At 35.1% G+C, this 13,697-nt stretch overlaps 2 protein-coding genes across 3 annotated transcripts; both read left to right on the top strand.

Moving 5' to 3' along the window:
* The first annotated feature begins 7,054 nt into the window (after window positions 1-7,054).
* LOC104750536 (meiosis-specific protein ASY1) lies at window positions 7,055-11,713 on the top strand. 2 transcript variants are annotated; one of them, XM_087490665.1, is made up of 22 exons: window positions 7,055-7,180; window positions 7,296-7,352; window positions 7,591-7,687; window positions 7,808-7,876; window positions 7,970-8,062; window positions 8,261-8,381; window positions 8,464-8,533; window positions 8,633-8,674; window positions 9,012-9,140; window positions 9,223-9,336; window positions 9,444-9,486; window positions 9,576-9,611; window positions 9,708-9,835; window positions 9,925-9,937; window positions 10,069-10,136; window positions 10,229-10,333; window positions 10,437-10,587; window positions 10,677-10,753; window positions 10,825-10,885; window positions 10,958-11,103; window positions 11,199-11,309; window positions 11,418-11,713. In XM_087490665.1, the coding sequence occupies exons 1-22, from the start codon at window positions 7,178-7,180 to the stop codon at window positions 11,469-11,471; spliced, it is 1,788 nt and encodes a 595-aa protein (XP_087346791.1). In that variant the 5' UTR covers window positions 7,055-7,177; the 3' UTR covers window positions 11,472-11,713. The 2 variants fall into 2 exon arrangements, with proteins under 2 accessions (XP_087346791.1, XP_087346790.1); XM_087490664.1 differs by lacking the exons at window positions 9,925-9,937; window positions 10,229-10,333; window positions 10,437-10,587; ... (3 more) ...; window positions 11,199-11,309; window positions 11,418-11,713 and having other exon boundaries at window positions 9,708-9,845.
* A 118-nt stretch (window positions 11,714-11,831) lies between these two features.
* LOC104750535 (REF/SRPP-like protein At1g67360) lies at window positions 11,832-13,412 on the top strand. Its single transcript, XM_010472339.3, has 3 exons — window positions 11,832-12,190; window positions 12,291-12,530; window positions 12,661-13,412. The coding sequence occupies exons 2-3, from the start codon at window positions 12,291-12,293 to the stop codon at window positions 13,153-13,155; spliced, it is 735 nt and encodes a 244-aa protein (XP_010470641.1). The 5' UTR covers window positions 11,832-12,190; the 3' UTR covers window positions 13,156-13,412.
* Window positions 13,413-13,697: the final 285 nt, after the last annotated feature.

Here is a 13,697-nt window from a genome sequence, read left to right as displayed (position 1 = left end):
AATTTACAATTCTTTCTTTATTTATGACTTACAAGGTAAAATATGGTTTTCTATTGAAAATAAAAATAAATAAATGTGTCTGGAAATCAATTATTTAATTTCTGTAATAAAAACTATTTAATTACAATTTTTTCTTTTTCTTTAGTTTACAGCAAATAAATTTCAGTTATATATTCACACCCAAAGAAAAATAAAATATTCTGATATTTACCTTAATTATTATTCTCTATTTTATCTTTTAAGATTTCTTTCCATTTCACCAGATTTCATAGCATATAAATACCAAATGACCAAGTTAGTAATTCCAATTTCCAAGTATTGCCCCTATTTTACCTATGAACTCAACTAACCATTCTCTTAATTATTATTTTCTATTGTATGGAGTTTTGAAGCTTTCTAACCACACTATTATGTGGTTGATTTATCAAAAAAAAGTAACTTTAAAAACTTTTAAAAAACTAAAAGGCAAGAAAGTTTGATTGGCAAAAATAGACTATTAAGGCTTTAGACATTTTTAAAGTCTTTAAAGTGGGTTACCAATCAGGGCCTATATCTTGTAAAAATAAGATTTCTTGCCTTATATCTTGTATATCTTAGCCGATGACAAACAATATAACTTTCTCTTTACTAAGTTCAAATGAAAAAAAAAAAAAAATCTTTCATTTTAATATAAAATTTAATTATATAAGACATATTTTTAAACTCATATTGTTTGTCATCGGCTAAAACTTAGTTTGAAGTCTAAAACTTTAATAAAAATTAAACACTGCAAATCTTCAAGTAAACCTTCTTGTTAAGCCACACGACACGGTGGAGCACCAAAACCGTGAGAGAAGGGCACAATGCAATAATTTTGTTGAACACATCAACCTCAGCATAGATTTCTCAAGTTGAGAATCTTAAGATTATAGCAGTTTTTAAATCGTATCGATATAGGAACAGTGTTTTGAGCCTTGGATGGGAGAATATGTTTGGAGACAATTGAAGCGGATTGGTTCCCGTACACTGTTTGAAAGTGCAATAGCTTTGGTTTGTTTCTCAAGAGTAAATTGGATCCAAGTTTCCAGCACACTGTCTTGACACAGGTGGGCGTAATGAATGATTGAGCAGCCCTCGAGATGACCGTTGTGACTGTTTATAACCTTCCAAAAAAACAATTATTTAATATCTTGTGCTTAAACTCTCACTAATTAATAAACATATATATGTAAATTGGCTATAGTTGTATCAATTGTTAAATTCAATAAATTAAATTGAAAGATAATAATGATATCATGTTAAGTTAACCCGGACCCAAAAATCCGAACCGAATCCGACCCGAAATATCCGATCCGAATAGACTTTGGTTCTTTAGAAAAAACCGAACGGATCCTGTCTTCAAATACTTTGGGTTTCGGTTTGGGTTCGGGTATATCCGAATACCCGAACTAATACTAAATAGTAATCGAACTAAGATATGATTTTGGAATTCTGAGGCCATGAATGTTTTACAAGTTTTTAAGTAGTTTTTGAATTCTAGTTTCTAGTTTTTAGATTTTAGATTTTGGTTTATGGTTTTTAGATTTTATGTTAAAAATTTTATTAAAAAAAGAAAAATAGAAAAAAGAATTCAAGTCACGCTTGAAAATGAAAAACTAGTAAAACATAGATTTTGGTTTTTCTTTGAAAATTACCAAAAACCAACAAAATTTGGATTTCCTAATTTTTAGGAAATCCAATTTTTGCAAAATCTTGATTGGCTTTAAAATAGATTTTTGAAAAATCTAAAACCAAAAACACTTTTAAAATCTACAGCCATTCAAGAATTTCTGAATTTCTGATTATGATTTCACCCCTTAACACGAATCCACGATCCACGATGCAAGACGGTTTCCCCTTTCTTCGATTACTAATACTATCCCTAAAAAAAAATTTCTGGAATACTATTCACCTTCTTCTCCTTTTTCAGAGACATCGAGGAATCAATCTCAGGTTTGTTTGTTTGATTATTCTTCTTCTTCTTTATGCCTTAGATTCGATTTGATTGTTTGACCTGTTCTTCTGAGTCAATTTCTTCTTTTTATCTTGCGATTAGAATTGTCTGTGACTTTATTCTTCCTCTTTGGTTTTAATTTTATTTGTTCTACCAACTAAATCTCACTTTTCCTTCGTTTGTATGTCTGTTTTCTGATGTTTTGTTTTGCTAAAGAGTTGTCTTCTATCAATTCACACACATATATATATAACTGTATAACATGTACATATGTATATAGTTTGACTTTGAGGTAGTGGAAAAATGTTGTTTAATTCGTAATTTGTTCTTTGCCATTCATATATGTTTAGGATAAATTGTAGATTATGTTCTTTGAGCTCAGAAAGTGGAGATCCATGTGTATACAATACATACATATATATATATATATATATATATATATATATCAATCTATATCCATCGAGTTCATGTATATAATTGGGATATGTTGTCTTCTCTACAATCTAGTCATCATTTTTAACTTGTGTCGTAGCTTTTTAACTTCACTTTTATATGTTCCAAATTCTTTTACTTTGTGTTTAGGAAAATATCTTAGCTTTTGTAATTTTGTTGCAGATTTTTTATTCTTAGTTTCTAATTTTGTTTTACTTGTTTTCTTAGTTTCGATTCTCTTTTATTACTTGTTTCATATTTCAACTTTCAATTCTTACTTGTAGTTTATAAATTATAATTCTCTTTTACTTGTACATCTATGTTTATACTCTCATTTAATCTATGTTCTTACTGCTTAGTTTAAAGTTGTTTTTAAAAAATTGTATCTGGTTGTGTTAGCTTCATGTGTTACTTATTTGTTTCCTTTGGACTCTCTTTCAGATGGATTTTTCATCACTCCAGACAATCCAGACCGAGAAAAAGAAACAAAAGAAGCTAACACAAAAGAAAAAGGAGATGATAGTAGAGGTAAGAGGAAAGCTGTTCCAGAAAATAGTGGTGGTAAATCTGAACCTCCTCAGCAAAAGAAGTTCAATACAAGGTCCCCTGTATGGAAACATTTCACGAGATTAGTGAACAAGGAGAACAAATGCAAATGTCATTATTGTTTAAGGATTTATGGATGTGCTACAACATCTGGGACTTCAAACTTGCAAAAGCATCTGGATATTTGTAAGCAGTACAAGGCATGGGTACAGAAGAATTCTCAGACTGTTATTACTCAAGACGTTCAGCATGTGAAAGTTTCTGAAGATATATTCAGAGAAGCTACCAATGAAATGCTTGTGTTGGCGCAGTTGCCCCTTGCGTTTATTGAATGCACGGCTTGGAGACACTTTTGCAACAAAATCAATCTATATAAACCGCATTCAAGGAGGACAGCCACCAGAGATATAGTTGAAATGTTTGTGGCAAGGAAAGCATCTTTGAAGCTATGGTTTTCTGCGAATCAACAAAGAGTGTCTCTTACAACAGACATATGGGTTGCTCATGTTACAGGAGCTAGTTATATGGTCATCACAGCGCATTTCATTGATGCTAATTGGAAATTGAGGAAGCTAATCATAGGGTTTAGGTACGTGGCAGATCACAAAGGTTCCACAATTTCATCGGTTCTACTTGATTGTTTGTCTGAGTGGGGCATTGAGAAGTTATTCACCATCACTGTCGACAATGCTACTGCTAATACTTCAGCTTTAAAGAAGTTTCAAAGGCAATTTCAGCTAGTAAGGAATGATTCATTAGTTTTAGATGGAGAGTATATGCACATAAGGTGTGCTGCTCACATCATCAACTTGATTGTCAGTGAAGGTTTGCATGACCTGGGTGATAATGTGGCAGCCATTCGCAATGCCATTCAATATGTGAGGTCTTCAACCACAAGATGTAACGCATTTGAGACAAAGGTAGTGACAGGGAAGATGACTAGGGGAAGTTTGCCTTTGGATATCAAGACAAGGTGGAATTCTACATACTTGATGTTAACAAGGGCCATTAGGTTTAGATTGGCATTGACAAGATGGAGGCTGAAGACAAATTGTAGAATGACTACTTTATGGAAGTAGACAATGGAAAAAAAGGATCGGGCCACCTGCTTCAGCTGATTGGAGGGCAATAGAGAGGTTAGTAAAGTTTCTTGGTCTATTCTACAATGCTACAATGGTTGTGTCTGCATCTACTACTATTTGCTAATACAAGTGTTATGGTGAGATAGTGACTATAGAGAAGAATCTGATGACACTGAGCAATAGTTTAGATGAAGATATGAGGAAAAAGGCTAATGAAATGAGAGAGAAGTTTGAAAAGTACTGGGATGGGATGAAGAAAATCAATAAACTTCTGATTATTGCTAGTGTTTGTGATCCTAGAAAGAAATTACAGTTTGCTCAGATGTGCTTTAAAAAACTTTATGGCAAAGATTATGTGGATGCTAAAGAGATGAGTGGATCATTTTATGATGTTATGAGTTCTATGTTCAAGGAGTATAGCAGTAGCTATCACAAAGGATCAAATACAGAATCATCTCAGTCGAATCAGGCAACACCTTCTAGTAGTCAACATCATGATGTTCCAGCTTATACAACTGATTTAGAGGATGGTACGATGGAGTTTGAAAGGATGGATTTATCTTATAAGGAGATGGTTGATGAAATAGGAGTTGAAGATGCAAAGAATGAGTTGGATCTATATTTGAAGGAAAAAGTGAAAAATCCTAAGACTGTGATTGGTACAGAATGGGACGTCTTGTCTTGGTGGAAGCTCAATGCTCAAAGATTTCCTGTTTTGTCAAAAATTGCAAAGGATGTACTTGCAATGCAGGTGACATCTGTTGCATCTGAAAGTGCTTTTAGCTCTAGTGGACGTATCCTAGAGCCCCACAGGAGTTGTTTAACTCATTATATGATGAAGGTGTTGATGTGCACAGAGCAATGGTTGAAGTGTGATATGCAGTTCAATGAAAAAACCGTTGCCACAAATGTACAACTGCTTGCTGATGTTGAGTTACTAGATAAACTTGAAAGAGGTACATTCTAATCTTATACTACACTTAATATCATTGTATATAGCTTTAAGATTTAACATTTTTGTTGATTAACTCTTTTTCAGAGTTTGAAGCTCAAATCAACTTGAATTAGAAGGTAACTATTTTTCATTATGTCACGTTGGTTTCGTATGTTGTCTTATAGTTGCTTTCAGACTTTTAGTTTCAGTTTTCATATCTTTGTCTACTATTCTGATTTTTTCTTAATGTAACAGATATGGACAATATCACGCCATTTGAACTTTGGAGACTCTCCTGGTCTGAACTTAGAGGAGGATTCTTCTTAGTTACACTATTAATCTATCATTGCTATGTTTTATTTAATGGTTTGGAATGAACTCTATCTTTCAATGCTTCTTAGGTTTTTTTTTAATGACTTATCTGGATTGTAATGTTTATAGGTTTAGTTTGGATGTTCTTTGATTCAATGTAATGAAATGGTCTTAGATTTTATTTCAATTAAGTATTTCATATTCTTTTCCGGATGTCTCAGGTTTTTTTGAGTACTTTGGTTATTTTTGGATCCAAAGTACTAGAACCGAACTGGTACCGAAGAAGAACGAGTACTTTTTGGTTCTATCATCAACTATCCGAACCGATCTGAACCCGAAAATATTTACCCGAACCCGTACCGAAGTTTGAAAAATACTAGAATGGGACTTTAGTGCAATAACCAAAAAATCCAAAACCCAAAAAATCCGAACCGAACCCGAATGGATACCCTGCCCATGCCTAATGTTAACTATGAGAGTAAGACAAGAGATTTTTTTGCCTAGATTTTCATTAGCTATTAAATAATGCATTCACAACCTAACATATGCTCTTCATTAAAAAAATCGAAATGCGGTTATTATTGTGGGAATTTAAGATAAACTGTATAATAAGGTTTTTATAATGTTTTTACTTATAAATGTCTTATAAATATTTTTGAATCGTTTAAAACTTTATAAAACCTTGTAAAAGCCTTGTGAAAAACCTTATAAATACTTATTAAAACCTTATAAAAACTTTATAAATATATTATAAATAACTTAAATCGTTTAAAAATTTATAAAAACCTTGTAAATACTTTTTTCATAAACTTTTTGTCGAAAATTTTGTCATAAACTTTTTTTCAAAAATAAATTAAGCGTGAAAATGTGGCGAAAAGTTTTTTGGTGGAAAAATATTTTTCATTTGGTGGACTAAAATATGTTTCAAGTAATGGTAAAATTGTCATTAAAAATTAAAGGAGGACAAAAATGAAAATAGCCACTAAAGAGGCTATTTTCAATTATTTAATTGATGTTATAAAAACTAATTAGTTACAATTACCGCAAGTTAATTTCAGTTATATATTCAAACCCAAAGAAAAATAAAATAAAATATTCCGATATTTACCTTAATTATTATGGTAATATAATATTCCACACTATTACATTATTATGTGGTTGATTTATCAAAATGGTGGTGGTGGATTTGGGGAACTATATAGCTTGTAAAAATAAGCTATGGTAACTTTCAGTTTATTAAGTTCAAATGAAAAAAAAAAAAACAAAAAAACAGATCTTTCATTTTAAGATAAATTTAATTATATGACACAGATTTTAAACTCATATTGTTTGTCATCTGCTAAAACTTAGTTTGAAGTCTAAACTTTTAATAAAAATTAAACACTGCAAATCTCTCTCAATGGTTCAACTTCAACTTCTTTGGATTATAGTAACTGGACTAAAACCCAATAACAATTCATGGACTGGGCCGGGCTGTAACATTTTTCATCTTCTACACTATTTTTAAATCCAAATTAATTATAATAGAAATTAAAAATAGAGGTAGGGTCCACTAAGAGCAACGAACTTTTTGGTAGCGCTTGTACGTGACTACAGTCTATAATAGGTCGTTAGACGATCTTGCCCCTACTATAATAACCAAATACCAAAGTTGCCCATAAATATCTTCGGAACGTTAATGAATTAGTCGATATTACCCCTGCTTTCACCACCAAATTACTAATGTTACCCCTAAATGTTCTTCTCCATTTCTATAAACTTCAAACAAGCTCCCAAAGAGACTCTCTCACACTACAATTTCTCTCCATTTTCGAAATTTAATTTTTGAAATTTTCTCTTCTTCTCTCTGAGATTACTGCGACTACGAACCACGTTCTTCGTTTCCAGACCTCTGCGAAAATGGTGAGCTGAAGTTCTCCGATCATCGATTTCTCCTCTCTCCGCGAGCGTTCTTCTCTTCGTCTCGCTTTAGTTTTCTTAAAATCTGAGTTCAGTGTTGCGTTTGTTTCTACCTCAGGTTGTGATTCAGAAGCTGAAGGAAGCAGAGATTACTGAGCAGGACTCGCTTCTTCTGGTAAGCTACGCCTACGCCGATCATCGAGCTTTTGAGTTTTTGTTTCTTAAAACGATAAGTGAAATTTCTAGTTCCTTCCTGATGATTTTCGCAGATTTTGATCTGGATCTAACATATCGAGCTCTTAATCTGCTCTGTGTGACTGTTTTATTTTTTTTGCTTAATCTGAGGAATCGTGAACTGTTTCTACGTTTTGTACACTGACGTCTTTGTTTTGGTTCTCGTTTTGTTGAAATAGACTCGGAATCTGCTTCGTATTGCTATCTTCAACATCAGTTACATCAGAGGACTCTTTCCTGAGAAGTATTTCAACGATAAATCGGTTCCTGCTTTAGGTGAGACGCTAATCTGGAAGTTTCTTGAACTCTCTGGCTTTGGGATCTTAAGAAATCCACTTTAATTTTCGATTTCTGTAAATATAGAAACTAATTTTTTTTTGGCGGATGATTTTGTAGATATGAAGATTAAGAAGCTGATGCCTATGGATGCTGAATCACGCCGGTTAATTGACTGGATGGAGAAAGGTTTATTATACTTAACGATTTAAACATTCAACGGATGCGTCGTTTCAATTGTTTCGTCATTTGGTGATTTTTGTTTCTTATCATGGAATCTAGGAGTCTACGATGCGCTTCAGAGGAAATATTTGAAGACGCTCATGTTCTGCATATGTGAAAGAGTTGATGGTCCGATGATTGAGGAATACGCTTGTAAGTTTTGGCGAGTTGATGATTGCTTAGCTTTTGATGAAAGTGTGGTTTGCTGGTTTATGGTCTGATATTAATTGATTGAGGAATACGCTTGGAAGCCTCTCTGACTAATTGGTGTATTCTTTGACTAATGTGCTTTTTTGCTAAATCTTTTTTACGGTTCAATTAATGACTGATGAAGAGTTTGTGTAACTGCAGTTTCTTTCAGCTACTCGGATTCTGATAGCCAAAATGTCATGATGAATATCAATCGTACTGGAAGTAAGAAAAATGGAGGAACATTTAACTCCACTGCTGACATTACCCCAAATCAAATGAGGTGCACTGTTTGAGATACTTCTTTCCTATGAGGTCTATTTGGTTTTATCTTCTGTAACATGCTTTTATTTTTTTGAAATCAGGAGTTCAGCTTGCAAAATGGTTCGTACACTAGTCCAGCTGATGAGGACTCTTGACAAAATGCCAGATGAGGTTATGAATATTTGTAACTACCCTTCAGCAGTATTCCAATTACGTCAGTTTCCAAATTGCTGATTACTGAGAATTACCACTTTTTTGCTTCTGTTACAGCGCACCATAGTGATGAAGCTTCTGTACTACGATGATGTGACGGTATGGTTACCGCCTTACTAAATTCTCTGGTGATATTGTTATGATCTCAATGCAGCTTGAGTAGAGCTTCTTTTGTGTAATGGTTCTGACTTCTAGGTTAACATGTGTGCTTGTCAAGAAGCATTCTAATTTTGTGCTAGTCAAAATTCCTATGTACTGATTGGTTTCTACACAGTTATAACATAGACAGAGTAGCTTTGAAGTTATTGGGTTTGCATACAAGTTCTTGCTATCTTTTGTATTAATTTCTATACCATTCACCTTATCTCACTTTCCTCTACTCTGCCAAAGTTAAATGCCCAGAAGAAAGATTGACAGCTTTTGAACCTTTTTACAGCCACCAGATTACGAGCCACCTTTCTTCAGAGGCTGTACAGAAGAAGAAGCTCAGTATGTATGGACAAAGAATCCTCTAAGAATGGAAATTGGGAATGTTAACAGCAAACATCTTGTCTTAACGCTAAAGGTAATGTGATTGAAGAATGATGCAACTCGCTTGACATATTTCTTGTCTTTTGATGTCAATTCATTGTGGATAATCTGTGCAGGTGAAGAGCGTGCTCGATCCTTGTGAGGATGAAAATGATGATATGCAAGATGATGGGAAGAATATTGGACATGATTCTGTACATGACGACCAGCCTTCTGATTCAGATAGCGAGGTTAAAGAAGTCTTTTATTTTCTCATCTTCTTTTTACTCAGATTTTTACTTCCTCGGTGCTTTACACGTTGCTGTGCCTAAACTGTTATGTTCATTGTTGTTTCCAGATCAGTCAAACACAAGAGAATCAATTCATTGTGGTGCCAGTAGGTAATCATGATGACTAACAAATCCTAGTTTGTTTATGCCAGTCTATTAAAGTATTCACTAACCTGCTAAACTTGATAATAATCGAACAGAGAAACAAGATGATGATGATGGAGAGGTCGATGAAGGTGAATTATTCTATAACTATTAAGGCACAAAAAATTACATTACACGGAATTAGACGAGCTTCTTCTAATTTTCACCTATCTGTGAAATGCTTCAAGATGACAACACACAGGATCCGGCTGAAAATGAACAGCAGTTGGCAAGGGTGAAGGACTGGATCAACTCCCGTCATCTTAATACTCTGGAGCTCACAGATATTCTAGCAAACTTCCCCGATATCTCCATAGTAATGAGCTGTTCCCATTAAACTGAGCTCTTACATATTTAGTTTCTGCCGTTTCTTAAATCTAAGCCATTTTCTTTCTATGATTTCAGGTTCTATGTGAAGGTAATCCACTAGTCAAAAACACACTTGAAGCATAATCATATGATGATGAATAATACAGTTTGCTGATAGCTATTTGCTGTTAACTTCAGAGTCTGTTTTCCTACACTAACTGGTCACATTCTGACTTTCAGAAATCATGGATCAGCTCGTGAAAGAAGGTGTTCTTTCGAAAACTGGGAAAGACACGTACACTAAGAAGGTGATTGTTTTATCCTAAATCCTACTGTCGTGATTTCATTTGGTTATGACTTTGCTTTTTAATTATAATTTCTTACTTACCCAAACTATCAGCAGACACCAGAGAGTGAATTCACCTTTGTGAAAGATGAAGCTGATGATGAAATTGCTCCAAAGGAGGGGAAACCTGTAGCTCCTGAAGACTACTTGTACATGAAAGTAAGAGACTCTAAATTCGTACTCTATGTTTGATACACTTGCACAAAGGATAGAAATAAGGATGGTCCTGAGGTCCATGATTGACTCATGGTTTTTATGGTAGGCTCTATATTATTCTCTTCCGATGAAATATGTGACTATTACAAAGCTTCACAACATGCTGGATGGTGAAGCCAATCAGACTGCAGTTCGTAAATTAATGGACAGAATGACCGAAGAGGGCTACGTGGAAGCTTCTAGCAACCGCAGGCTAGGTTTGCTACCTCCATTCAGACCCTTCTCTGTTAAGTTATGTTGGTTGTTGTTGTTATTGTTTCCTCGTTGATGCAATGTTTATAAACAGGGAAGCGTGTGATTCATTCTACTCTAACTGAGAAGAAGCTATATGAAGTCAGAAAGGCTCTTGCCACAGATGATATGGTAATAATAATACTTGAAACCTAGAATTGAAAAATCCATGGAGCTGCTTTATAATGTGAATGCTTTCACAGGACGTGGATGATAACGAAGCTATTGACAAGACCAACGGCATATTGGCTAAAGAAACCGCAGGTACACTCCTGTTAGCACTTTGCACACAACTTTTAAGCTGGTTTATCTATCTTACATATTTGAAACAAACAGATGTATCTACATGTGGAGGTATCCACTCCATAGGATCAGACTTCACACGTACGAAAGGAAGATCTGGGATGCAGCCGAATGGCTCGGTTCTAAGCGAACAGACTATCTCTAAAGCAGGGAACACTCCCATTAGCAACAAGGCACAGGTAGAATGAAATCACCACTGAGTGATAGACATATCATATTGGCTGAGACTCTTTTAAAAGTGTTTGCTAATTTGGTAATTGTGGCTCTCACTCAGCCTGCGGTATCGAGGGAGAGCTTTGCAGTAAACGGAGGGGATGCTAAAGAAGCCGAGACAGCCAACTGTAGCCAAGCCTCACAAGACAGGCCTTGCAGGAAGACCAGCATGGTATATACACTAAACCGCATTGCTCCTATCTGTTTTTAACTTCAAGTTCTAATTCTGAAACTGACATAAGCCTTTTTTATATTTGGTTCTTATGATCTGTTTGTGAAGGTGAGAGAGCCAATTCTTCAGTACTCAAAGCGCCAGAAATCTCAGGCTAATTAATTGAAGATACCACCTCTCTATCAGACACGTCAACCACCTTCCTCAGTGGTTTATCTATCTACTCCATAACCTCCTCCTGATACACTCGCTTTTATTGCTTTATTTACCCCTATGCGTTTGAGAATATTATCACGCTTGTTTTCTCAAGTACTTTAGTATCTTAAAGCTTGCAAAGGTAAAAAAACACAAACTCCAACAACTCTGTTGGTGTTATTATATAAACAAAGTAAACCCTTTAGTAATTCTCCAGTGATCTACATTCTTAATTTTCTTATGGAAGTAAGTATGAAATCGACCAACTTCTTAATTTAAAAAATTCCCTTTCGATAAAATCCAAAACCTTGAAAGATTTTATACGATCACCACACAATGGAAAGCAAACACGTACCATTGCCAGGGAATCTCCTAGAATCTTTGCCCACAGCTAAAAAAAAAAAAAAACTCCAGAAACATCCACACACGATAACACCTTTCCAAGAAAACGATTCCTTTTCAAGGGTCCCACCTTGTACCAGATCTCTTATTCTCAACCGTTAGATCACGTGGACAAGTCCAATTCCTCTCGTAGTTTTAATAAATAAATAACCCAGTCCTCCCCTTCCTCACTCCTCAACGTGATGTGAAGATACTTTACTGTTACACAACGTCATCGAGAGAGAGAACAGTGTCCGTCTTCAAGATTTCTCAAGAAAGCAAATCGAAAAACTCAAAAACTAAAGGTAAGAAAGAGATCATCATCATCCGCTTTGTTCTTTCTTTTTAAGTCAGAATTATAATAAATCAAGAGTGATCTCATCTTCTTCTTCTTTGGTATATTAGATGGAGACAGAGAATAAGAATAGCAAGAATCTAAGCCTAAAGCATCTAGGGTTCGTTAGGGTTGCAGCGATTCAGATTCTGGCTTCCGTTTCAAATCTCTACGACTACGCCAAACAAAACTCCGGTTCTCTCAAATCCGCCGTGGAAAAAGTTGAAGGAGCTGTCACCACCGTCGTAACCCCTGTTTACCACAAACTCAAAGATGTTCCAGATTCTCTCCTCTTCTTTCTAGATCACAAGGTAAACCAAACCAAGTCGTTTTGTTGGATCTGATTGATGTGTAAACCCAATTCGTTTGTTTCATCTGATGGAAACCAGATCGTGTTTTAGTTGTTAAGTTTTGTGGCTAAAGTTTTAACCTTTTTTATAGGTTGGTGAAGCATCGTACAAGTTTGATAAGCATGCTCCTCCGATGGCTAAGCAAGTGGTGACTCAAGCACATGTGTTGATCTACAAGGCAACAGAGAAAGCTCAGAGCTTTGTGAAAGAGGCTCGTACTGGTGGTCCCAAAGCTGCGTTTAACTATGCCGCGACTGAGTACAAGTGTTTTGTTGTGACCAGCTCTGTTAAAGTCTGGGCTAAACTTAACCAGTACAAACCAATTCATGCAGTGGGTCAGAAAGCTTTACCTGTGGCTGCACACGTTTCTGGTCGGTACAATGAATTGGTGACGGATATGACTCAGATGGGTTACTCTTTGGTTGGTTATCTTCCATTGGTCCCTGTTGATGATATTGTGAAGGCTTATGAGAAAGAAGGTGCAGAGCAGAAGAAGAAAGGAGAAGATACAGCTACTACTGATGGAAAGAAAGGAGAGACTACTGCCACTACTGATGGAAATGAATCATCCTCTGATTCGGATTAGGATTGTGTGACTTGGTTGTTGCCTTTGGAGAGAGTTTGGTTTGTTTTGTTTGGTTACGTATGTAAATGACCTTAGGACCTCTGCTTTTCATCTTAGGACCTCTGCTTTTCTTTTTCTGTTCGATCTCAAAACTTGGTCAAGTGTCTCTGATCTTAGTGGTGGTGTGAAAAATGTGATGTGTGGGGTTTCTATCATTTTTAACCACAAGAGATGTATTTGGCAACTAAACTTCATATATATCAACCGTGTTTCAGATATTTATAATCATATCAAAGATGGAAAATCAAAACAACTTTACTAAAAGCCAATGAGCATTCCTCTCCCATTCGTAAACGAGTCTTTGAGCTATTATTTGAGTTTGTTTGTTATTGTACCAAGCTCCCTGAAGAACAAATGGAAACAAAGAGAGTACAATACTGAGGAAAATAACTTGAAAACAGACAGACACAGACAAAACAAACAGGTCAAAATTGAGTTTCAACATCTCACACCGCAGCTATTCTACTTATGCTAAGAGGAAAAGACCAAACACATCAGTAGAA

The sequence above is a fragment of the Camelina sativa genome, chromosome 16 (genome assembly GCF_030686135.1).
Source record: "Camelina sativa cultivar CO46 ecotype springtype chromosome 16, ASM3068613v1".
Lineage (NCBI taxonomy): Eukaryota > Viridiplantae > Streptophyta > Magnoliopsida > Brassicales > Brassicaceae > Camelina > Camelina sativa.
The sequence above is the reverse complement of the archived record's forward strand: the minus strand, read 5'-3'. Positions and strand labels throughout refer to the sequence as shown.

What these genes read in the sequence shown, in the direction of transcription:
- LOC104750535 (XM_010472339.3), top strand. Translation starts at nt 12,291, where the DNA reads ATGGAGACAGAGAATAAGAATAGCAAGAATCTAAGCCTAAAGCATCTA. An exon ending in TCTTCTTTCTAGATCACAAG is followed by an intron (nt 12,531 to 12,660) that starts GTAAACCAAACC and finishes CCTTTTTTATAG; the next exon opens with GTTGGTGAAGCATCGTACAA.
- LOC104750536 (XM_087490665.1), top strand. An exon ending in TTGACAAAATGCCAGATGAG is followed by an intron (nt 8,534 to 8,632) that starts GTTATGAATATT and finishes CTTCTGTTACAG; the next exon opens with CGCACCATAGTGATGAAGCT. An exon ending in CTTGCAGGAAGACCAGCATG is followed by an intron (nt 11,310 to 11,417) that starts GTATATACACTA and finishes CTGTTTGTGAAG; the next exon opens with GTGAGAGAGCCAATTCTTCA.